The 23,715-nt window shown below is 43.2% G+C and overlaps 1 protein-coding gene across 1 annotated transcript in view; it reads right to left on the bottom strand.

Annotated features, from left to right (window-relative positions):
• Positions 1–23,715, bottom strand: part of PAH (phenylalanine hydroxylase) — a 71,370-nt gene that overhangs the window by 8,811 nt on the left and 38,844 nt on the right. The window contains exons 5-9 of the mRNA XM_060112764.1: positions 14,564–14,631; positions 7,093–7,289; positions 4,834–4,969; positions 3,698–3,767; positions 141–197 (exon numbers count right to left, since the gene is read on the bottom strand). Coding sequence (XP_059968747.1) covers positions 141–197; positions 3,698–3,767; positions 4,834–4,969; positions 7,093–7,289; positions 14,564–14,631 — 528 coding nt within the window. The remainder of the gene's footprint in view (positions 1–140; positions 198–3,697; positions 3,768–4,833; positions 4,970–7,092; positions 7,290–14,563; positions 14,632–23,715) is intronic.

Genomic DNA, 23,715 nt, shown 5'->3' with positions numbered 1-23,715 from the left:
AAACGTGAAATGTCACTTGCACAAATGTAACCCAGGGCATTCTGATTTTTTTTCTGCAAATGACCTGGCTTTCAGGGAAGGAGCAAAGCTTCAAAGACCTGAGGCCCTGCCACCATCTACCAGGAAGAGAGAGAACTTACTGTTGCGAGTTTCTCAATGTACTCGTCCGGGGCACCCAGAGAGGCGAGGCCGATTTCCTGTAATTGTGGAGAAACAAAGTCACTGGCATGGCTGGGGTCTGCCTATCTTCAACCTTTACCCTCGGGTCCAACCTCAAACTTGACCATAGGAAAGGGATGGGTGGTTAGATGCCTTGAGAAGGGTCCAGAGAGACTCTCATTGTTCTGTCAAATCTTCCTTGACCACATTTCATAAAATCACAGATCTCTAGAATGGGGGAAGGCTTTATCCATCACTTGGTCCTTTGTATTCACTTTGCAAAAGAGAAAACGGAGGCACAGAGAAGGGAGACGACCTGCTCAAGGTCACGCGATAGGTGGCATCTAAAGTTTCCTGTCCTGATTATTCTTCCATAGTCCAAGTGGAACATTCCTGGAGCACTAGATGAGACTTAATCATGTTCCCTGAAGACACCACAGGAGACTTGCAGAGAAGTGCTTGATACCTGTCCAGGTATATACATAGCTGGAGAGTCTGAGATGTCATGGACCACCTCTCATCACAGCTCCAAATCCAGGATCCCCTAGTGGTCTCTGTCTCTTTTATAGCATTTGCTCCAGCCTACCTTGTATCAGACATACCATATACATGCAAATATATATGTTTCTTTCCTACTATATGCATTTATTCATTCCAAAAATATTTATCAAATGCCTTCTATGTGGCAGGCAGTGTACCAAATGATAAAGATCCTTGAACTTGTAAATAGTGTCTAAGCGGATAGCGAAAGACAGTAATAATAAGCATATACATAGGTATGTTACAAGGTGGCAAGTTCTTTGGAAAGAAGAAACAAAAGGAGGAAGGGACAAGGGGGATCCGGAGTACCAGGAAAGCAGGGGTGGGGTGGGGAGGCTGGGATTTTAAATAAGCTTCCAGGGTAAGCATCATTGGGAAGGTGATATCTGAGCAAAGACTTGATGGAAGAGAGATTGTTGGCATTGTTGATATTTGAGGGAACAGCATTGTGTAGGCCAAGTGTGCAGCCCGTGAAAAAGCTCGTGAAGGAGGGGCAATGTCGGTTGGTTCAAATAACGGGGAAGGACCACTGTGGCTAGAGCAGAGTAAGTGGTAGGGGTGACAGCAAAGAGGGATCTGCAGCTCCATCATGTAGGAATTTCTTGGCTGTTTTAGGGCTTAGGATTCTCCTCTCAACAAAATGGGGAGCCAAGGCAGGGTTTTGAACAGAAGGGTGGCAAGATCTGATTTGTGCCATCAAAGATTCACTCTGACTGCTGTGTGAGAACTGACTGTAGGGGGTCAAGTGTAGAGGCCTAAAGACCAGTTAGGAGGCTACTGCAGTCACCAGCATGAGAAGCAATAGGGCTGAGATGAAATTGGTAGCAGTGGACGTGATGGGCAATGGTCAGATTCTACGTATTTTGGAGGTAAAACACAGAATTTTATGCAAGATTGATCGTGGGGTATGTCCGAGAGGAGTCAATAATGCTTTAGGTTTGAGCAACTGGAAGGATGGAGTTGCCATGAACTAATTCAGGGAGAGCTGTGGGTGGAGAAGGTTTGAGTGGGAAGATCAGGAATTCCACTTTGGACAGGATGAATAGAGATGTCCATTGGACATCCAAGCAGAGATATTGAGTAGTTGGTTGGATATGTAAGTCTCAGTTTTGGGATTGAAGTCTGGGCTAGATATATAAATGTGTTCATCATCAGAGTGGAGATGGTACTTAAAGCAGACAGAGAGAAGAACCAAGGACCGGGCCCACTTGGAAGCAAGAGGCTACATGGTCTTCATCTCTGTATCCCTCCCTGGCCAAGCCCATTACATGCAAAGAAAATGCTGTCTGATTTAGAGTGAATCAAATTCAGACACTGACTTAGCCTGGCTCCACTCTCCTGCCGCTTCCCCATCTGTGTTCCATCCACCCAGCTCAGACATGCCACGGTCCTAAATGGAACAGAAGTCATAGACAAATGCAAGGTTGAAAGGGTGCCCTGTTCTCATAGTCACCATTCTTTGTGAGCCCCTATCTTGCCTAAAACAAGAGTTCCAAAGTGCTTCATCCCCACTCCATCCTGCACTCCAGTGTCCTGCTTTTAGATCAAAAAGGAATATGCTCAGGGAACTCAAAATGACTCCCTGCCTTGGAACTGTCCAGGTCGAAGTTGGAACCGTGAACACTGATGACCCAGTAGCTGACTCTGGTAATTGTCCTGTCTTCTGTGGGGAGTCCCCAAAATGGAACCGGCTTGGGGAGAATGGCCACTTAGCCTCTGATTGGGCAGAATAACCTCTGGTGATAAGAATTAAAAGTTCTTATTCCCCGATGAAAAAACTGATCTTCCTTTGGCCATATGAACAAATCCTGGTTTGAAAGCTATCCCAAGCAATCAATGACATCTTAGCAGCAGCAGCCACACTTCTGAAAGTCAGCTGGTCGGCAAATAGCCTCAGTCCCATGGTGACACTTCCACAGTTAAAGTTCACCTAATTTCTAAACACTCCCACTTCTAAAAGTCCAACAATCTCTGAACTTCACAATCCCCCAAAACCCACATAAAAGCAATCATTGTCTTTGTTTAGAGAGGCGGTGTCTAACAAGTGCAGTTTTCCCTTGGTTAGCAAGCAGTTAATTCTGCTTTCTGTTAGTTTGTTTCAGCTACTCAGTGGTAGCCTCTTCATTCAAGAGTGCAAATAGGTATTTCTTTCTGCTGAGGGGAAATGCTTGTGAAATTCACACACAAGTGGCCCAGGCTTTGCTCATGGGCCATTCCATTTGATCCTTATTCTTCCTTGTGAGGAAGAAGACTGTCAGGAAGGGCTTTTATTGATCCACATCTCTGTGACCTAGGCACAGGGTGGCCTGGCAATGTGCCCCCCAGCAGCACCATTCAACTCTCCCCTGATCGCAGCTACCCAGTCATGGTTTAAGGCTGCCTCTCAGTGCAAGGAGAGAATTACTAGGATCCTTTCATTCATCCAAAAAGCATTTTCGAGCCTGCTCACCACTGTGCTAGATGAATCAAAGCCTAGCCTGCTGCTTTGATGATGGTGACGAGGCAACTGGCTCTTTATTTTTTGTCAGCTATGAGTCAGGCTATTGGCATTGGATTCTTGTCAAATGCCATCTTACTTAATTAAGGCATATACAAAACTGACTGCCTGACAGGGTAGAAAGTGGCAAAGGCCCTAAAGAGGATGGGAAAAAATGCCCAGAGAACTTGGAAGATGGTAAGGTTACTTCTGCATGGGGATCAGGGAGGTTTTCACAGATGAAAAGGCTCTTAAACTACACCTGGTAGGACAAGTGAGATTAGCTAAGTCAATAACACACAATTCAGAGGATGACTGAGCCACCAATTCCATGCTGTGGTCCCTGGGATTGGCAATTGGCCAGCTCCATGGGACCACATACCCATCTGTGATGGGATCACAGCACTGTACCTGGTTTCTACCCTTGCAGAGGACATGAAGGCCCCCCCATGGATTCAATTTATCTTGAGCAGTCCAGGTCTCACCCCTGTAAGTAGAGGGCTAGAGAGATCCGTTCCTCACCTGCGAAAACTGGGCAAAGCTGCGATCTGAAAACAAGGGTACATGTCCCAACAGCTCATGGCAGATGTCACTGAAAAACAGAAAGCACAGAGCTTGGAGGGGAGGAGGGTTTTAAGCCATGACAGACTCAGTCTTTCTACGTGAGGAATGGGTGGAAGAAAGGAAGCAACTCATTCGGTCTTACAAACTCATTCCTAAGAATAAGTGGTGTGTAAAGCTTGGGATCAGTTGAGACAAGGTACAAGAGAAAAGGGAGAAGGCGAAAGAAAAGTAAGGGACAGGGCAGGGCACGGCAGTCAGGGGTTCTTAGGTGTACACCCAGTGGGATGCAGAACAAAAGAGGTGATATTCCTATGAGCATCCTCCCATACACCTCAGCGAGCTGTGGATCACAGACACTTCCCATCCCAAATCTTCTCGTTGGTATTGACATGCCGGGGCAGATACAATATGCTCAGTTAGTTATTCTTCATGGGAACTAAATAATAACAGTGATAATAATAATAATAACAGAGTCCTCTCTTATTCTGGAGAGGGCAGCCATTGGTCAGAGAAGAAAACTTAACATTTATTTAACACTTTCGGCACCAGGTTTATTAGGAACAGGTCTTTTCTGATTTATAGTAATGAACTTTGAGGGCTGGGAAAGATCATTTGGGGCATCCTGCTGGCTTTTCATATCAATTGCTTAAGTTCTATCTGACTAAGAAGATGGCTAAAAGCATGGTGGCCAGTCATTCACTACCTCCAGCCAAGACACAATCTAGGCAAAGAGAGATTAGAATCATCTAGGTGTGATTCAGGAATGAGGAGGTGTTGAGACAGCCTGGCCGTCGCTTGTTCCTGTTCCCCTTGGGCACTTCACAGCTCTGACTTCTACCGTCTCTTTGGAATTTGAATGTAAGCTCTCATTCTCTCATTCAGAGGAGATCTGAACCTTTGAGTCACAAGATACCTAAATCTCCGATCAGTACGATCTATTCAGACAGAGAAAATCCCCAGAAGAGATGAATTTCCCTTGTCGTACTGTCATCATCCAGGCAACTGGTCCCATGGACCAGCCCACAGTGTACCTGGAGCAGGGAGAGATGGCACCCACTGTGGCTGGCAACTGACAGCAGAAGGACAATACTCACGGTTCAGGTGTATACATGGGCTTGGACCCATGTCTGATGTACTGGGTGCAGTGGAAGACACGAAAGGCCAGGCCACCCAAGAAATCCCGAGAGGAAAGCAGGCCAGCCACAGGTCGGAGGCGGAAACCAGTACAAGCTGGGAAGCAAAGGAGAAAGAAAACTGAAAACCCATTACAGGGAGCCAAAAGGGCCTGAAGACCTTTAGGGAGGGAACCAGTACACTCAACTGTCCAGGAGCATGGGTGTTGATGCCAAGCAGACTTGGCTTCAAATCTATGCCCCAGTACTTTCTAGCTGGGTAATCTGAGTCAAGTAGTTTCACTTCTCTGAGCCTCAGTTTTCTCATCTGCAAAATGTGGGTAGATACTTCTTAGGGTTATTCTGAGAATCAGAAGAGCTAATAAATAGAAAATACTTAAAAGCCTAGCACATTGGAAACATCCAATAAATTTAGCTTTCATTATTGTTTGTTAGGGTGGAACGCTTATTCCCTACTTCTCATGTTTCCAGAGTGGGGAGGGAATTTTCACTCTACTTCCCAAGACGGAAAAGTATGAAAGGAGCACTTCTAGCTTTTCTATATGTGCTTCACACAGGACACCCCATGAGGAACAGTGACTTCTCTGATTGAAGGGTTTGAGAAGAGGAAATGAATATTCTCAATTTAACCCTCTCTGCCCTTTCTCTCTTCACTGTCCACACAGGAGCTCATTCTGGCCTGCTCTTGGCCAGGCAATGGACTACACACTGCACCAATGAATTGGCAAGTAATTTTACCTAATCCAGGAGTGAAATGTTAGGAAATCCATTTTGGCTGCCCATCTATACCACATTCTCTAAGTAGCTTCTATCAGTAATACAGCTGACATTTTGATCACCCATCTCTCTGGTTCCTATATCTGTCTCTCAATTTGTTCCAAATCTGGAAGGAGAATAGTAATGACAGTGATCATGGTAATAACAGCTAACACTATATAATACCTACCACATGTCAGACACAGTTCTAAGCACTTTATATATACTAATTAATCCTCATCCTAACTCTAGGAGGTAGATGCTCTTATTATCTCCACTTTATAGATGGGGAAGCTGAGGCATACAGAGGTTAAGGCTCCTGCCCAAGGTCATAGCTACTGGCAGTCTGGCTTCAGAGTCTGTTACCTTAATTGCTACTCTATACCTCCCCAACTGCTAGTATGACTGCTGTATTCTTCTTGTTATTGGCCATAGCAACATGGGTAATTAGTCAAAGAATGTCTTTAAGACCCTTTTGTCCCTCTGCTTATGTGCCTTAGACCCACAGGCTGAAGTTCATTCTGCTTGGGCCCCCTCTCCTCTCTTTATCTGAGAAGTAAAGACTCTAAACAGAAGGGATTCAAAAGGTCATCTAGCCACCCCCTCTCCCAATCTGTCCTAGCTACCCTCCCTGCCACGTAGCTTCCCTGGCTTTTTGCCCCAGAGCTGGCCATAGCATCTCTGCATAGTTCAGAGGCACAGAAAACTCTTTCTATAACCCTGTGGTCTATACCCCCGCTTTCCCTCATTTTACCTGGCACATAATAGGCGTTTAATATGTTTTGTCTGTTTATTTTGATTTTGCTGAGTCAACTCCACCTGGCAGAAAGGAAAACACTTATCTCCCCTGGAAATGATGGGCAGGTCAAGCCAGTCATGAATGTACCCACTGAGTTACTCAGATTCCAATGAAGCCAAAATTCAATGAGCACCTACTGTAACACTAGGTAACACTATGCTTTCACATTCAATATCTTATTTCATTCTCACAATTTCCCTAGGAGAAAGGCTCAAGGGCTGACAGTCTCCATTTGACAGATGACTAAACTGAGGTAGTTTCTCCCAACTAGAGAGGATCAAAGTGAGATTCCAGATACCAGATGCATAGACTTAGAGCTCAGGTATCTCGGCACAAATCTAATTTTCTTACACAAACGCACACTGCAGCCAGCTCGTAACGTAGCAGGAGCTGCAGGAAGAACCCTGACGAGGCCCCTTGGGCTTTGAGTGTTAAAAAATCCTTTCAGGAATATGGATATGGCAAAATCCACACCTGATGCCTTTTCTTGGATGACAGTGGACTAACAGTGGGGGCTGGAGGGGAGGCAGAGGCCAGCAGTGAAATCCCAGTTTTCCTGGGACAATCAACCTGCCTGCATCAGCATGAACACACTCACTTCCATTTACTTTTCTTCCCCTTCCCATCCTCCCCACACCAACCTTTTGACCCTGATGTGGACTTACTCTGCAGAAATTGAGAAACCTCTTCGAGCTGGGGAATGTTATCTTCGCGGAAGCCACAGTACTTTTCCAGAAGTGGGAAAATGTGGTTGTGCTCGTAGCAAGCGTGGGTTTTGTACAAGGACTTCAGGGTCCTGAACACTATCCCCCATGTTTTCTTTTCTTCCTCCGTGTATTCCACTCGAGGGATGGGCTGCCCACTAGGATACAGACATGAAATATTTGTCTGCATCAGGACAGGTGCAAGAGTAGAGGATGAAGGAGCCTTAGCAGAGGGAGACGGGTTCAGAGTCTGTGAGCTGCCGCCCCCGACCACAGCGGATTTCATATTTCATAAGTTATTTGAAAGGGGAAAATTCCATTTCTTGATACAGCAAACATTCATGTGACTTGGTTAAGCAAGGATACAAGCTCTCACCTCGTCCACTGCACCAAGGATTTCCTCTCACTTTGGGAAACCACTTGGCTTTTCTGCTCTCCTATCTCCTATTCTTTACCCAGTGTGGAAATGCACTTACCTGCGGGAGCCTGTAATATAAATGTGTAAAGTAGCAGGTATAGATAATAGGAGGGTGGAGGCTGAGTCAAGTGAAGAATACACCCTCTTTCTAAACAAAGGCATCCAAGTTCAAGCAAACTAAAGCAATTCTACCTGTTGGCTAAAGTGGATTTAATATGTGTACCATGAGTTTGAGATCCCTTGTTTAATGGGCATGTACTTGCTGGATTTGATATTTCTGCCCCTAGGAAGTTGTAAAGGTACTTAAATGCATGCTAGGTACAAGATCTGCTCACCTAGCATCTTCCACTATGACATAACAAAAGTACAGGGAGCTTATTAAAGTATGTATGTTGGACCTGCCCCTCAGATCTGGAACCTGTGGGGAAGGGGAGGGCCCAGGCATCTGGATTCCAATAAGCTCCCAGGTGACACACTATGATTTGAGAGTCATTAGTTCGATAGGTCCTTTTGAAAACCATCTAAGAGTGAGCTGTGTTCTGAACAGTGAAAACAAATGAAAACCAAACAAAGCCTGACTTCAAAGACCTGTGACTGTTCTCTGGGCTACAGGCCTGTTTCCTAACAGGATACACGGTGTCTGGGACAAGGCGAGATTGTTTACCTTAGAATTATGGATCATCCTCAGGCTACAAACTAGGTCCCTCCTGCCCTTTCAGAGTTGTCGCTCTTCCAAGGACATTAAAGCAAAGTCATTGTTATGTTCCACGGAAAGATGGGCAGGGATTAGGGAAAAAAAGACCGACTGTTGCTTAAGAATTGAAAGCAAGACAAGCCCAGAGGGTTCTATAATGGCGTAGGGACTGTGAAAAGAACATCAGGAAAGCCCCTGCCTATGGATGCACCATTGTTTCAGGGCTAAGTGCCGATGCAGGGAAAGAACAGGCTTTGGAAACTGACAGAGATGGGTTCACTGCTTAGCTCAGCCATTGCCTAGCTGAATGGCCTCAAGCAATTTAGTAAACCTCTCTGAGCCTAGTCTGCACAGCCATTAGGTGGGCTAATACCAACTAACTCTTCGAAGGGTATGGAGGAGAGTTAACTGAAATGCTATGTATACAATAAAGATGTTAAAAAATAAAAAAAATTCTTTAATTAAAAAAAAAGAAATGCTATGTATAAAGTACGTAACACTGGTGCTGACAATAATACCGTTGGATAGTTGGTAATTATCATGATAATGGATTCTCATTTAGAAAGAAAGGTATCTGCTATTTCTGCAACAAATTTTCAAGAGTTAGTAATGTCCTAGGCACCGAGCTGTCCCCCTGGTTGACATTTACCATGACAGGGGTTCAATATCCATTCCCATTCTTCCAGTAAAGCACCCTTCTCCCATCTCAGTCTGTAGGTTCAGGTAAGAGGAGACTCCACCACTCCTACTTTCAGAGGTGGGCATGTGACCAGGCCTGGTCAATTAGAGTGTCTCATTTCCCTGGCCACAGTGACTGACTGAGAGATGGGCCCATGTCCTGATGAGAGCCAATGAGACTCAATGAGAGAAATTTTTTTTTTTTGCGGTACACGGGCCCCTCACTGCTGTGGCCTCTCCCACTGCGGAGCACAGGCTCCGGACGCGCAGGCCCAGTGGCCATGGCCCATGGGCCCAGCCACTCCGCAGCATGCGGGATCCTCCCGGACCGGGGCATGAACCCGCGTTCCCTGCACCAGCAGGCAGACTCCCAACCACTGCGCCACCAGGGAAGCCCAATGAGAGAACTTTTGTTGATTCTGTTGAAAAGAGACAGAACCTCTGGTTGGGCTGTGGTGTCAGCCTGGCGGTGCTGGGGTCCACCTCCAAGAGACATGAGGCCAGTGCCTCTGAGCAAGGCCACTACAGAGGACACCAGAGTCAGGGGGATGGAGAGAGAATGAGACACTGAGTCCCAGACCCACCTGTGCCTCAACTACTTCCCTTAAACTTTTCACTTATAGGAGCCAAGAAAAGCCTCCTTTTTGTTTGAGTTGACTTGTAGCTGAAAGATATAAATCCCTACAGTCCATTTAGTGTATTCTTACATAAAATTTTAAAGCCTAACCCCCACCCCAGTAACATAATCCAAACCTGCTGCACCTGCCTTCTAGGTGGTTCTAGGCACAATTCCCAGCTCCATCTCTGACTTACCGCTTTGAATCTTTACTATCATATGGTCTCTTAGGTTCATACATTCATTTATTCATTCAACGAATATTTATTGAACACTCATGATGCTCTGGGAATATAGCAGTGAACGAAACAGTCAAAAATCCCTACCACTTTGGGGCCTCCCTGGTGGCGCAGTGGTTAAGAGTCCGCCTGCCGATGCAGGGGATACGGGTTCGTGCCCCGGTCTGGGAGGATCCCATATGCCGCGGAGCGTCTGGGCCCGTGAGCCATGGCCGCTGGGCCTGCGCATCCGGAGCCTGTGCTCCGCAACGGGAGAGGCCACAACAGTGAGAGGCCCGCATACAGCAAAAAGAAAAAAAGAAAAAAAAAAAAAAAATCCCTACCACTTACAATGGAATGTTACTCAGCACTAAAAAAGAAGGAAATCCTGCTGCATGCAAACACATGGATGAACTTTGAGGATATTATGCTAAGTGAAACTAGCCAGTCACTAAAGGACGAATACTGCGTGATTCCACTTACATGAGGTACATAAAAGAGTCAAACACACAGAAGCAGAGAGTTGAATGGAGGTTGCCAGAGGCTGTGGGGAGGGAAAAACAGAAGGTTGTGGTTCAACGGGTATTAAATTTCAGTTATGCAAGATGAATAATTTCTAGAGATTTGCTGTACAATATTGTCTATAGTTAATATTATTGTATTGTATGCTTAAATTTTTGTTAAGAAACTAGATCTCATGTTAAATATTTTTACAACAAAAAAGAAACATCCCTGCCCTGTGGAGCCCACATTTCTAGTGGCGGGGGAGACAGAAAATCCACACAATTCTGTTAGATGGTGAAAAGTGTAAGGGAGAAAAAGAAGAGCAAAGGTCCCTATGGGGAGTGTTAGGGAGGGGTTTCAGTCTTACATGGGACATTGGAGAAGACCTGGCTGAGAAGGTGCCCTTTGAATAAAGACCCAAGGAGGCGAGGGTTCACTCTGGAGCCCTCCTTTCATCTGCATTTGCCTGTTTGAGGTTCTGACTCAGACTTCCTGCAGATTCAGCCTGACAGCACCCATCCTTACAGTCTGAGGCAGTGACAGCTCTGTGCTCTTTACATGCCTCCTGGGGCAGCTCATCCCAACCTAGACGTGAGTGGCCCAGGGGCCCCTGCTTTCCTGGGAAGAGGCAGGAGAATCTGAGCTGTAACTCTGCAGCTTCCCAGCTGTGTCAGACCTTGGGCAAGTTAGTGCCACTCTCTGATATCTACATCTATATCTATATCTATATCTATATCTGTACCTGTATCTGTACCTATTTTTTTTTCAAAATAAAGATAATCAGACCTACTTAGTAACATTGTAGTGATAATCAGGTAAGCAGTGTGTGAAATGCTGCCTGGATATAGTAAATACTTCAGAATTTAGTTTTACACACACACACACACACACACACACACACACACATCCATCCCAGCTTCCATGGTCTACTTAGGAATTGAACTCAGCACCTTTTTTTCCATCTTCTCCTTCTACCAAGAAACCTGAGGTTCTACAAGATCCTCAGCCTTTGAATATATTGTCAATTATTTTTATAAAACTATGATCTCATTAAGTAAAATAAACTAAGATATTTTGGGAAGAGTATCAATTTGGCTTGAAATAAAAGGATTTCTAGTTCAGCCAATTAGGATCCCTCTTCCAAAAAAAAAAAAAAAAAAAAAAACATGTTTTAAGGAGAAGACACTGCTTTTGAATTATTCCACCAACCAAAGATGGCATTCAAGGTACTCCAGCACCTGGCATAGCCTTCCTCACTCAGTCTTATTTTACACCAAGTCCCCACACATGGAATTATTACCAGGACAAATAATTTGGTGCCCCAAAAACACAACAGTAATCAGTGCCTCTTCAAAGTGATGTTTTAAGACTTTTGTTAAATATTCTTCTGGAGGAGAGTCAAAGCATCACATGGTAGATGGGCCTAGAAGAGGATGGCAAACAGGAGCAGGGTTTAGCTGCTTCCTTACTGTCTCCAGTAATTCAGCTCTGGCCCCAAATATATACTGATACATCTACTAATAAAACAAAATCCCACTTTTCTAACCAGACCTGCCCTCTCATCCACTACCCTCATTCTCTTCAGCTGATAAACTCCTACTCAATCTTCAATTCTCAGTCTAAATATCACTTCCTCTAACCAATTCCCCTGGTCTACATTAAAGTTCCTAATTATGTGGCCTCATGACACTTGTGTTTTGACTTTAGTCATACCTATTGCATTTATTGTTCTTTTTGTTATTGTCTGTCTTTCTCAATGATCCCCCAGAAGTCACAGAGTCTGTTGGTGTTGCTCTTGGCATGGGTCCTGGAACACAGTAAACACATGGTATCAACTGATCCTGTGATTCTAGGACTCAAGGGGCAGGAGTTTGAGCCCCATGTGGTAGGATGACTGGGAAGGCATTAGAGACCAGAATGCAGGGCTGTTGCCATGTAGGGGTGGCACAGCCCAAGGAAGAGGGTCAAAGCTGAGTCCAGAAAGGCATGCCAATTTCTGGGGTGGGAGGAGGAGGCCAGAGGAGACTGAAAAGAAGTCTCAAAGAGGAAGGAGGGAAAGCAGCAGAGAGCAGAGTAGAGCTGATTCTCCTTATTGGCGGCAGTTCTGTTCCATAAAGTCACCATGAACTCTGAGTGAGTACTGAACCATAGCTCCTGTGGGAAATGCAGGGCACAACTGATAATCCCTTCCTTGTCTTGTGTGTGCTTCTGGTTAAAGACACCTTGGTTAACGTATATGTTGATAGATTCACACTGAACTCACAGCCAACAGCACTACAACAACTCAGGCCTGAAGGAAGCGTATCTAACACATTCTCCCCATTAAGCACGTCAGAGCCGTCCTGTACTTAGGAACACTAGCCAGCACTTCAGCACTACGCTGGAGGGCCATTTTAAACAGCAAAATTACCGACAAAACGAACAAAAATTCAACAAATGTGGCAGGGGACTCACATTTTTCCCCGCTCTGTGCATGTCTGGGAATGAGTGTGAAAGTGCCCCGAGTTTGGGGGTCTCAAATAAATTTAAGTGAGTAATCTTCAAAGAATGAGAATCAGTTGTACCAGATACGGAGATAAAAGACAATTGCAAAGAAGGAAGGGGTAGTAAATAGCATCAAAAGTTCAAGAGAGATGAGCTGAGATGAGGCTGGAAACAGGCTTTGAATTGGAGGACTCGTTCAGTCCCTAATGAGATATATGACCTTGAGTACCTCACTTAACCATTTGGGATTCATTTATACAAGGTGGAAAACTGACTGGAAGATCTCTTGGTATTCCTCTGAGTACCAGCCATCTATGAATAGTTTTCAAAAACCAGTTTAACTTATCTGATGACCACCCAGAATCATGAGGCATTCAACCAATTCCATACTTCTTCATTAGGTGTAACATTTTTATGGAAAGGAGGTGGATTTGAGTTTTTCCCTTCAAATCCCAACAGCCAAGAAGGAGTGAATGTATCTCATAAGCAGCTCCTGGATTATGTGGAGAAGTGTGGTCTCCTGACTCAGAGATCCCCAGACACTCAGGGAAGTGGTTGAGAACAACTTTGCAGTTAAACAAGTCTGCATTCAAAACCAGACTATGCCACCTACTAGTTCTATAACTTTGGCAAGTTACTTAATCTTTTTTAAGCTTTAGTTTTTCCACCTGAAAAATGGGGAGTTATTATTAAAACTAAATGAAATAATGTAAACTAAGCATTTAGCAAAGCCCCAGACACAGCAAGGAGATGATAAATATGACCTATTATTACTGACTATCTCAAGAAGGACTCTTGTCTGTACCTGATTTAATGGTGTTGAGCTGTCCATGCTGGGGCCACAGTGGGGACAGGGGAGAGAGGTCACCATGTTCTGTGATTACTGCTTGCCACAAGCCAAGGTCCAGCTGGGTCTAGATATGACCAAGGTCTGCACTATTCTGGATCTTTCTATTACCAGGACTCATTCAGAGAAAGGAATTTTCTCATTTTCTCTGGAAGTCTTTCCCTTTGGAAGGTAGGCTTTTATTCAGTATACAGCATCTCCTTTATCTCCTCATATTCTAGCAAAGCTGTTAGAATACCATCACCTCAGTGTTCTGAACAACCTGTTCCTTTCTTCCTGGGCATGTCTTTTCTCACACTCTTAACTCAGGAATGGAGCTCAGGTCCCAAAACACTGAGTTTCTCATGGGAGCATTTCTGTAGTTTCCAAGGACTCAAAATATCAAAGTGGTTCTCTTCCCAAATGACATATTTGATATATGCATTTTCCTTTGACTGAAATCTGGTAGAGGAGCACAGAACCCCAGATAGAAAAACATAAACTCATCCTAAAATTGCCCTTCACATCTGGGTCACATCAGATAAAAGTAGAACCCTGAGGCTTGGCTCTCCTGAAACCTCCAATGATTCACTATTTCAGTAAAGCAGCCAACTCCTTCTTGAACGTAAATGATTCTCTTTTGCCAGCCTCCGGTTCAATGTGGAGAATACCAGAGGTTGTTTTATTCAGGACTGAGGCCTTTTATAATTACTTCAGACATCCCTGCGTAATCACACAACAAAGCCTGGGAGAGAGCTGGGCCCTGGCACAGAGGGTAATTTTGTTTTGTGTTGCGGTCGATTTTTTTAAATGTGTATTATTCAAGGGAGGGTTTAAACACACACACACACACACACACACACACACACACACGGGAGGATTCTCTACACCACACCGGTAGTTTCCCTTTGGGCGAGGGAGAGGCAGGCTAGGAGTTGTTCTTCTCATGCCCCCCACCCCCTGCTCCACCTCCCACCATGAAGAGCAGACTTACTGTCGATAGCTGTAGGCAATGTCAGCAAATTGCTTCCGTCTTGCTCGGTACACAGGATCTTTAAAGCCCTAGGAAGAAAGGAGATACTTGATTTTTCCAGGCTTTCCTGGGAGAGACCTGGCATATCTATGCATGTTTTGAATGGGGGTCCTTGAGCTCTGACGGTGCATCTCTCCTTCCCCTGATTGTACTCTGAAAATAAAGTCTCAGTTAAACTGAGGGTAAGCTCCCCCACTAAATATCATGAGTGACGCATTACTAGCAATGCTTTCAACTCAGTGTGAGCCTCTGCCTTGCGATTCCAAAGTGCAAACAGTGTCCAGGTTTTAAAGATATCTCATCTACAGCATCCTAACTTGTAAACTTGCTAAACTCGGCAGAGTTATTAGGATGAATGTCTATGAAGAAAGATATACAATAGCCGCTAAATTCCTGACCAATAGTATGTGTCTAGCACTGCCTCCTAACTTCTTGAGAGACAAACAGGTACATGCTTACTGCTATTGCAATTTAGAAAAAAATGCCATTTATTGAGTGTCTATTATGCACTACTCTATGCGTGCTACGAACTTATTTTCTTTATAACTCTCACAACAAATGTGTAAGGTAGACCAGTATGATTATCCCTTTCCTTCCAGAATAAACACTGGCTCAGAGAAGTGCAGTCCGGCGAAGTTGAAGCCAGGATTTGAATCACCCAGTTCTTGCTCTTTTCACTTCACTTCAGTAAATGTCAACCTTTACAACTTGGCAGGGGCTCAACTCACTGCGATTCTGCCTCAGTACATAGAAAGGATGATAATTTCTCCTCTGAGGCTGAACTGCAGGCAGCCTTTCCTCAGCAATTTTCAAGCAGCACACTTCTGGATGAAGAGAGGCCAAGTGTGTCTTTCAGTGTTGGGGGTGTGGGGGGAGGTCACATCCCTGAGATGGACATGATCCCAATTGGTTAAAAGGACATTTTCCTTATATTTTCTTCTTAGAGTTTTATTGTTTCAGGTCTTACATTGAAGTCTTTAATGCATTTCAAATTCATTTTTGTGAGTGGTGTAAGATAGGGGTCTAATTTCATTCTTTTGCATGTTAATATCCAGTTTTCCCAACATCATTTACTGAAGAGACTATTCTTTTCCCCACTGAGTATTCTTAGCTCCCTTGTCAAATATTAGTTGACTGTATGTGCATGAGTTCATATCTAGGCTCTTGATCCTGTTCTATTAGTCTGTCTGCTTTTATGCCAGTACCATGCTGTTTAGATTATTATAGCTTTGTAATATAGTTTGAAATTAGGACATGTGATTCCTCCAGCTTTGTTCTTCTTTCTCTAGATTGCTCCTTGAACTTGGTCTAGGGAATGAATTTTTGGATATGACACCAAAAGCACAAGGAACAAAAGCAAAAGTAAATAAGTGAGACTCCATCAAACAAAAAAGTTTCTGCACAACAAAAGAAACAACTAACAAAATGAAAAGGCAACCTAGAAAATGGGAGAAAATATTTGCAAACCATACATCAGATAAGGAGTTAATATCCAAAGTATATAAGGAACTCATACAACTCAATAGAAAAAAAATCAAATAATCTGATTTAGAAATAGGCAGAGGAGACATACAAATGGCCAACAGGTACATGAAAAGATGCTCAACATCACTAATCATCAGTAAAATGCAAATCAAAATCACAATGAGCTATCATCTCATACTTGTTAGAATACCTATTATCAAGAAGACGAGAGATAAGTGTTGGTAAGAATGTGGAGAAAAGGAAACCTTTGTGCACTATTGGTGGGTATGTAAACTGGTACAGCTACTTTGGAAAACAATATGGAGGTTCCTCAAAAAATTAAAAATAGAACTACCATATGATCTGGCAATATCACTTCTAGGTATATATCCAAAGGAAATAAACTCACTTCCTTGGAGAGATATCTGCACCTCCATTTCATTGCAGCCTCATTCAAATAGTCAAGACATAATAAACAACCTAAGTGTTCACTGACAGATAAATGGATAAAGAAAACGTGGTATATACAAACAATGGGATATTATTCATCCATAAAAAAGAAGGGAAACCTTCTGACAACGCGTATGGAACTTGAGGACATTTTACTAAGTGAAATAAGTCAGACAGAGAAAGACAAATGCTGTATGATCTCACTTATATGTGGAATCCAAAAAAGCCAAATTCATAGCCAGAAAGTAGATTGGTGGTTGCCAGAGGATGGAGAGTGGGATAAACAGGGAGATGTTGGTTAAGGGGTCAAACCTCCAGTTATAAGATGAATAAGTTCTGGATCTAATGTACAGCATGACAATTATAGTTAACAATAGTGTTTTATATACTTGAAAATTGCTGAGAATAAATCTTAAATGTTTTCACCACAGGAAAAAAATGGTAATTATGAGACGTGATAGAGTTGTAAACTGACCTTATTATGGTAATCACTTCACAATATATACATGTATTAAATCAGCATCAAGCTTACATGATGTTGTGTCAATTATATTTCAATAAAGCTAGAAAAAAGGTCATTTTCCCCCCAAAATTGATTGTGATCTGAGTTTTAGTAAGACAAGACACTGGTGTCACCACTATAGAACTTTGCTTTGTCCCCTCCAAGCATTTACCAATAAACCATGCCGCCCATCACTTTAGCTTGAAATTTCTCTGTCCCACCATCCCTCCAAACCAAGACATTAGTGAATCAAAAACAAAGGCTAATGTCGCGGAGAGTAATATGTAAAGACTTTTTTTAAAGGATAAGTACTCCCTGACTTTCAGATATTGTTTTTTGTTTTGTTTGATTAGTTGGTTGGTTATTTTTTTGTTTTTTTAAAATCCAGCTCTACCAGTAATTCCAAAAAACCAGGGTTCATGTATATAATGCAATTTCACCTGAGAATCCATGGCATAGAGTCTGGCATACAGAAAGAACTACAAACACTTGCTGAAAGAGGAAAGGAAGAAAAGCATAAGGGGGAGGGAGGGATAAACAAAGAGAGGGAGGGAGGGAAGAAAGGAGCTCCCTATTTTGTTTCCCAGGATATATTTTGAGAAACAGAGAAATCTAAATGTTTCACACTGGAAAAGTAAAGTAAAATTACCATACTGTTTAGTTTTTTGTTCTAAAACTAAATCTCAGATAAATTAAGTGATTACTCAATTCAGAAAAGATTCCAGGACATGGTCATTACAAAGTATAACTATCGTGTTTTCTCTTAAGCACTGAATGGTTTTGAATAAACAAGCTTAGGAATCTGAAAAATTAAAACTATGCTGGGCCCTGTTCTACTGGGTGAAGGTAAGTTGCTGTGGGATGATACAGTAAGAAGATTGGGCACTATCATTTGATTTCCAAGCAGCTCTAACACCCTTTTAGGAACCTGTCTACTGGGCTAAATGAAGAACACACCTCCACACTTAGGACTCAAAATATAACGTTAATGTTTGTCAATCATTAATGCTTGACCTTTACAGTCATCCTCACCTACAAGTCTTATTTAACAGTCATGGCCTTCTCTAGCCCCTAAGTACAAAGCATAGACCTTTGCGCTTCTGAGGTGCCTTGGAGAATATCTATATTTGTATTTTGATTCAGATATGAAGAAAGTGAAGCCCGTAGAGCCAATTGCCCAGGGGCCCTAAACTGCAGAACCTGTACCTCCACATGGGTTTTCTGGTCCTAGCCAGGTGGTAAGCTGAGGTTTGAGGGTTGAGACAGGTAACCAGGGAGACAAGCGAAGAATTCCCTTAACCAGTGGATTTCCACTTCATTATACTGTCTCCAGAATGGGATGCCCATGGCAATTTCTCTTCCCATTTATCTTTAATCTTCAATGTACTTTGTCTAGGCAGTTTAAAGACTTTTCCATCAGTGAAAAAAAAAAAGCTTAAAATAAAATTATATATCCAGTAGGTATCAACTATGTCAGAGGGATTATATAAATAGTATAAAAATGAAATGATGGAATAAATACAACCATATCCAACAAAAGGTATGAAAATGGGAACTGTTTTATTCTTCTGTACTATTTAGGCTTTTGAATTTTTCTCCTGTGAGTGTGGATTTCTTTTTCCTTTTTACAGTTTGAGTTTATTTTATTGTTTCACTTTTATTTATTTGAAGTATAATTGATTTATAATATCATGTTAGTTTCAGGTATACAGCACAGGGATTGTTATGCATACATATACATATATATCTTTTTCAGTCTTTTCCCTTATAGGTTATTACAAAATATTGATTATAGTTCCCTGTGCTATACAGTAGGTCCTTGTTGGTTATCTATTCAATATATAGTAGTGTGTAGATGTTAATCCCAACCTCCTAATTTATCCCTACCCCTTTTATAATTATAAATAAAGTAAAATAATATTAAAAATCCATCTCAAATTATTCGGGGAGGTGACAGCAGATTCATACACTGAGCTACACCAACGCATCCAAATATAATATAATACAAAGGTTTTCCAGATGGGAAGGTTTCTAACCATGGTCCTTTGCCAGCTCAAGTTTCTAAGAAGTTCATTATCAGCCTGCGAAGGGACACTGCCAACTAGGCGGCTCTCAGTTAGCAGCAAAAGTCTGGAGTCCATCTCTCAGAGACTTGGTCTTGCATCCTCTGGGCTGCCAGGTGACCACAGGGCTCTGCAGACATGTGGAATACACTCTGAATTAAGCTACAGTTGGTGATGACTAATCATCCTGTCTCAATTTAGACTAATAGCAGCAATTTCAGTAGCACTGCATGTAATTTATTTATAATCACCCTGTCTCAATTAAGCTAATAGCAGCAATTTTGGTTGCACTGCATGTAACCAAGTATGTTTTGACAGGAAAATATATTGTTGGTGGAGGAGTGGTGAGGGGGAGGGGGAAGAGAGGAGGAGTGGATGGGAGAAAGGGGAAAGAATTCTACAGGGTGCGAAGTTGTAACATCACCTGCGGTCCACATGCAATCACTTTCCTTAATCTCAACATTTTTGTTACTTGTGGTGTTGAAGTCTGTGCTTTTGCTTCATTGGGGATTTTGGGGAGACGGTAACCATATGGAAAAGTCTTCTGAGTGAGTATTCTTCTAGACTGAGATCTTTATCATTTCTTGATATCATGGCGGAGATTAAACCTCAGAAATGCCATCTTTAGACTACTGAAGTTGAACACGCTGGGTTGGATTACTCACTCATTCAATCCCTAGGAGCATGGCCTGACATTGGTTAGTTCACCTCTTAGAGCCCTAGTTTCTTCATCAGTAAAATGAAACTAGTAATGGTAGTTACCTCACAGTGTCGGGTGGATTAGATTAGGTAATGTAAGCAGGGTATCAAGTAAAATTCCGAGTACAAAGGAGACAGTGAAAAAATGATGCATTTGTGCAAAATGGTGGGAAATCCACAAGCTGAGAAGTCTGGCTCAGAATATGAAAAGGATGTACTCTGGAATGGTTCACTCAGTCCCGTCACCCATCCCTGGGCTTTTAAAAGAGCATCTGCCGAATTCTTACCTTGCTATTTATATTGCATCTAGGGCAATAGTGAGAGGCTTTCTGCATTCTATCAGTCCCACACCTACTGGAGGAAGGATGGTACACAGGAGACAAGAAGCTCAAAGTCGTATTTTTTAACTACCTGCCATCGCCATGCTGTAGACACTCACCAAAGACTTGCAAGTCAATAGACAAGGACAGTGCTGACCACAACCCCTCCTCTTGCCCACTCTGCATTGCTGGCCATGGTCACCACCAATAAGGCCAAGAAGACTATTCTGGAAAAGATTCGGATACCTGACTTCCCAAGTCAGTAATCCGGGAATTGTTTGACCTCTCTCCTCTTCACATTTGATAATTTTTGTCCATTTTTCCTTCCAAATATCTTGAGTTTATCCTTTTTACTTTAATCTCACTGCTACACTTTGATTCAGGCCCCCATCATTTCTCTCCTGGACTACTACAACTACTTTCCAAGTGGCCTTTCTTTGTCTGTTCCTCATAACCCCCTCCCACACTTCAGCCCAAGGAGACTTAACAACATACAAACCTGGTAGGGTCTCTCCCTGCTCTACAAACTTTCAATGGCTTCTTACCACTTTTAAGATAAAGTCCAAAATCCTTAACATTGTCCACAAGGTTGTACGTGATCTGGCCCTGCCTACGTTTCCAACTATAATTGCCTGTATACTATGTCTCCAAATTTATCCAAATCAGTCTTATTTGAATTCTTTGAACACACTATGCTTTTTCCCATGTTAAGGCCTTCACACATGCTGTTCCCTCTGACTGCAACACTCTTCCACACTCTCTCAGACAAACAAGCTACTACTTGGTCTTTCCAACTTGGTTTCAGCTTTTAGGAACCTACCTTGATTTTCCTGAAGTTTATTGGTTTCTCTCTACAATAGGTTCCCTCAGCAAACTGAGTGTTTCTCCTTTCAATCATTATATTTGTTAATAATTACTAAACTCAGGAATCTGTTTATCTTACTTATCACTGGATTTTCAGGGCAAAGCGTACTTAGCATACTCCTGAGTAGGAGCTGTTAAGAAAAATTATGCAAAACTTAGGCAAAAAAAAAATTACTGTGTGCCTTTTCAAAGTCCTATTAGATCACTGTCTAAAAAGCTCACTGCATGCTCTAGGGGCAGGTATATTTGTTTGATGTGCAACTGACTACTTAGTAAGGCCCAAACTCTTCAAAGTTAGATGTTGACTTATAGAAGATTGGTAAGTTTCAAAACATTTATTTTATGATCGAGTTGCAAATGACTTCTGTCCAATAGAAAACACTCATGGTGACGGCTTATTGTTTTATAGGATGTTAATCACGTGTATTCACCTTTTCAGTCTCATTCCGGCATCCTACTTTTCAATGACCGTATATATGCTTTGGTCTCTTGTATCTTCCTTTGCACCATCTTTGTCATTTTGTTGTTTCCCTTACTAACTGAGTCAATGGATTTTTGACAGATGTTCACTATCTACCTGTATCTCTTTAAAAATTATGCTTTGACAGAGCAGCTTAGTAGAAGTGCAAGAAGTCTTTGATGAGGGACTTCCCCACTGGTCCAGCGGTTAAGACTCCATGCTCCCCATGAAGGGGGCCTCGGTTCGATCCCTGGTCAGGGAACTAGATCCCACATGCATACCTCAACTAAGAGCCCTTGTGCCACAGCTAAGACTCAGCAAAGGCAAATAAATAAATAAATAAATATATATATATATATTTTGTTTGTCTGTTTGTTTGTTTTAAAAAAGGAAGTCTTTGATGATTCAACTAGCTGACTAATCCTTAGAACAGACTTTGACAGGGTCCTCGGGTGGAGAAGGATGGATGGGCAAAGGAAGAGGGAAGGAGAGAAGTACTGGAAAGACTTCCCTGCTCTTGGGGATGAGTGGGGCTCTTTTTGGAGAGCAGGGAAAATCAATATCCACAGCTTGAAAGACTGAAAAGCAGTTTGAGAGATTTAGATCAAGAAGTAGAAAGAGACACAGAAAAGCAGTTGTATTAGCTAATATTTTCTCCACCCGAAAGCCTCCCCTTGTGCAGATCTTCAGCTTAGACACAGGTGCAGGTGCCAGGGAAACTGGAGGAGGGAGCTCTGGGGTTTGGGTCTGTGTGGCAGAGGTTCCTCGTGCTCCCCAAGATCTGAGCCCCCCTTACTTTCAGAGAACATTGCTAAACCACTGTTCCCAGCCTCCTTCGCAGGAGGTAGCAGCCCTGTGGCTGAGCTGCAGTCGGTGGAATTCGAGTGAAGGTTTGTGAGTCACCTTGAATCCTGGATCATAAAAACCTCCCAGGCGGGGCTTCCCCGGTGGCACAGTGGTTGAGAGTCCGCCTGCCGATGCAGGGGACACGGGTTCGTGCCCTGGTCCGGGAAGATCCCACATGCCGCGGAGCGGCTGGGCCCGTGAGCCATGGCCGCGGAGCCTGCGCGTCCGGAGCCTGTGCTCCGCAATGGGAGAAGCCACAACAGTGAGAGGCCCGCGTACCACAAAAAAAAAAAACCTCCCAGGCGTAATTTTTACTTTTTCTTCTCCCACGCCTGGGAGAATGGAGACAGCTTCCAGGACCCGGATGAGGGTGCTGCCATGAGATGGACAGAGACTTGGTCTCTGCCAAGACTGCATGAAGCAATTTCCCTATTGACCAACACTGGAAATGAACTTTTATTGGGTTAATCCATAGAGATTTGGGGGTTGTTTGATAAACAGTTGGCCCTACTGACCTTGTTACTAGAGGGCTCACCTCAGACCTCCCTCTTTCCCAAAGTCCTCCTTAACCATTCCAGTCCCAAAACTGGACTGAACCTTAGAACTGATGATAGTGTATGCTATCTGACTCATTAAATCTGGTGTTTAATCATGTACTTTGTGTGTTATGATTTAACCAAATATTACCCAAGCTGTGTTTCATGGAACACTTACCATTTAAGATAATATTGCATGGTATTCCATGAAAAGGGGGTTCCATGGGTACATAAATGTAAGGGGCATTGGTTGAATGGGTTTCATTTTTACAGGATTTTCCAAAGCCTCTAATGAGATAATGGGACTTGTAAATGCTTAAAATGAGGCTCTAGAATGCAGCCTTTCTCCCTTTGATCATGAATTTCTTTTCAAAGACTACAATTTGAGAAGCATGCTCATGACCCTTGTAGAAGTCCTATGAGGTAGTGAATTTATTTTGATCTGATACTCTGTGTTCAAAGTATAAAACACAGTGCACACAGTTCTGCAGCATCAGTGTGAAAAGCTTGGCCTGGGGAAAGAAGTAAGGGGAAGGCTTTACGGAAACCTAGATATATGAGTTGGGTCTTAAAAGATGAAGAGAGGTTTGCCAGCAGGGAAAGAAGTGAGAGGATAAGGAAAAGTGTCTCGGGGAAGGGAAATGACATGAACAGGAGCACAGAGGCTGGGAGATGGTCAGAGAAAGGAGAGTCCGTTTTAGAAATGGGAATCCCGCAGACCCACTTGGATTCCGCCTACCAAGCTGTATCCCAGTCCCCTCCGGCATCCCTTGGGAAGAGTGGGCACCCCTCCCTGCTCTACCCCGAGACTGAAGGCCCCTGGAGGGCAGGAACCATATCTTATTAATCATTTCAACCCCCTTTCCTCTATGCGGCTTGGGACACAGTTCACATACACGTGAGTCCACA

Source organism: Mesoplodon densirostris, chromosome 11, assembly GCF_025265405.1.
Source record: "Mesoplodon densirostris isolate mMesDen1 chromosome 11, mMesDen1 primary haplotype, whole genome shotgun sequence".
NCBI lineage: Eukaryota > Metazoa > Chordata > Mammalia > Artiodactyla > Ziphiidae > Mesoplodon > Mesoplodon densirostris.
The sequence above is the reverse complement of the archived record's forward strand: the minus strand, read 5'-3'. Positions and strand labels throughout refer to the sequence as shown.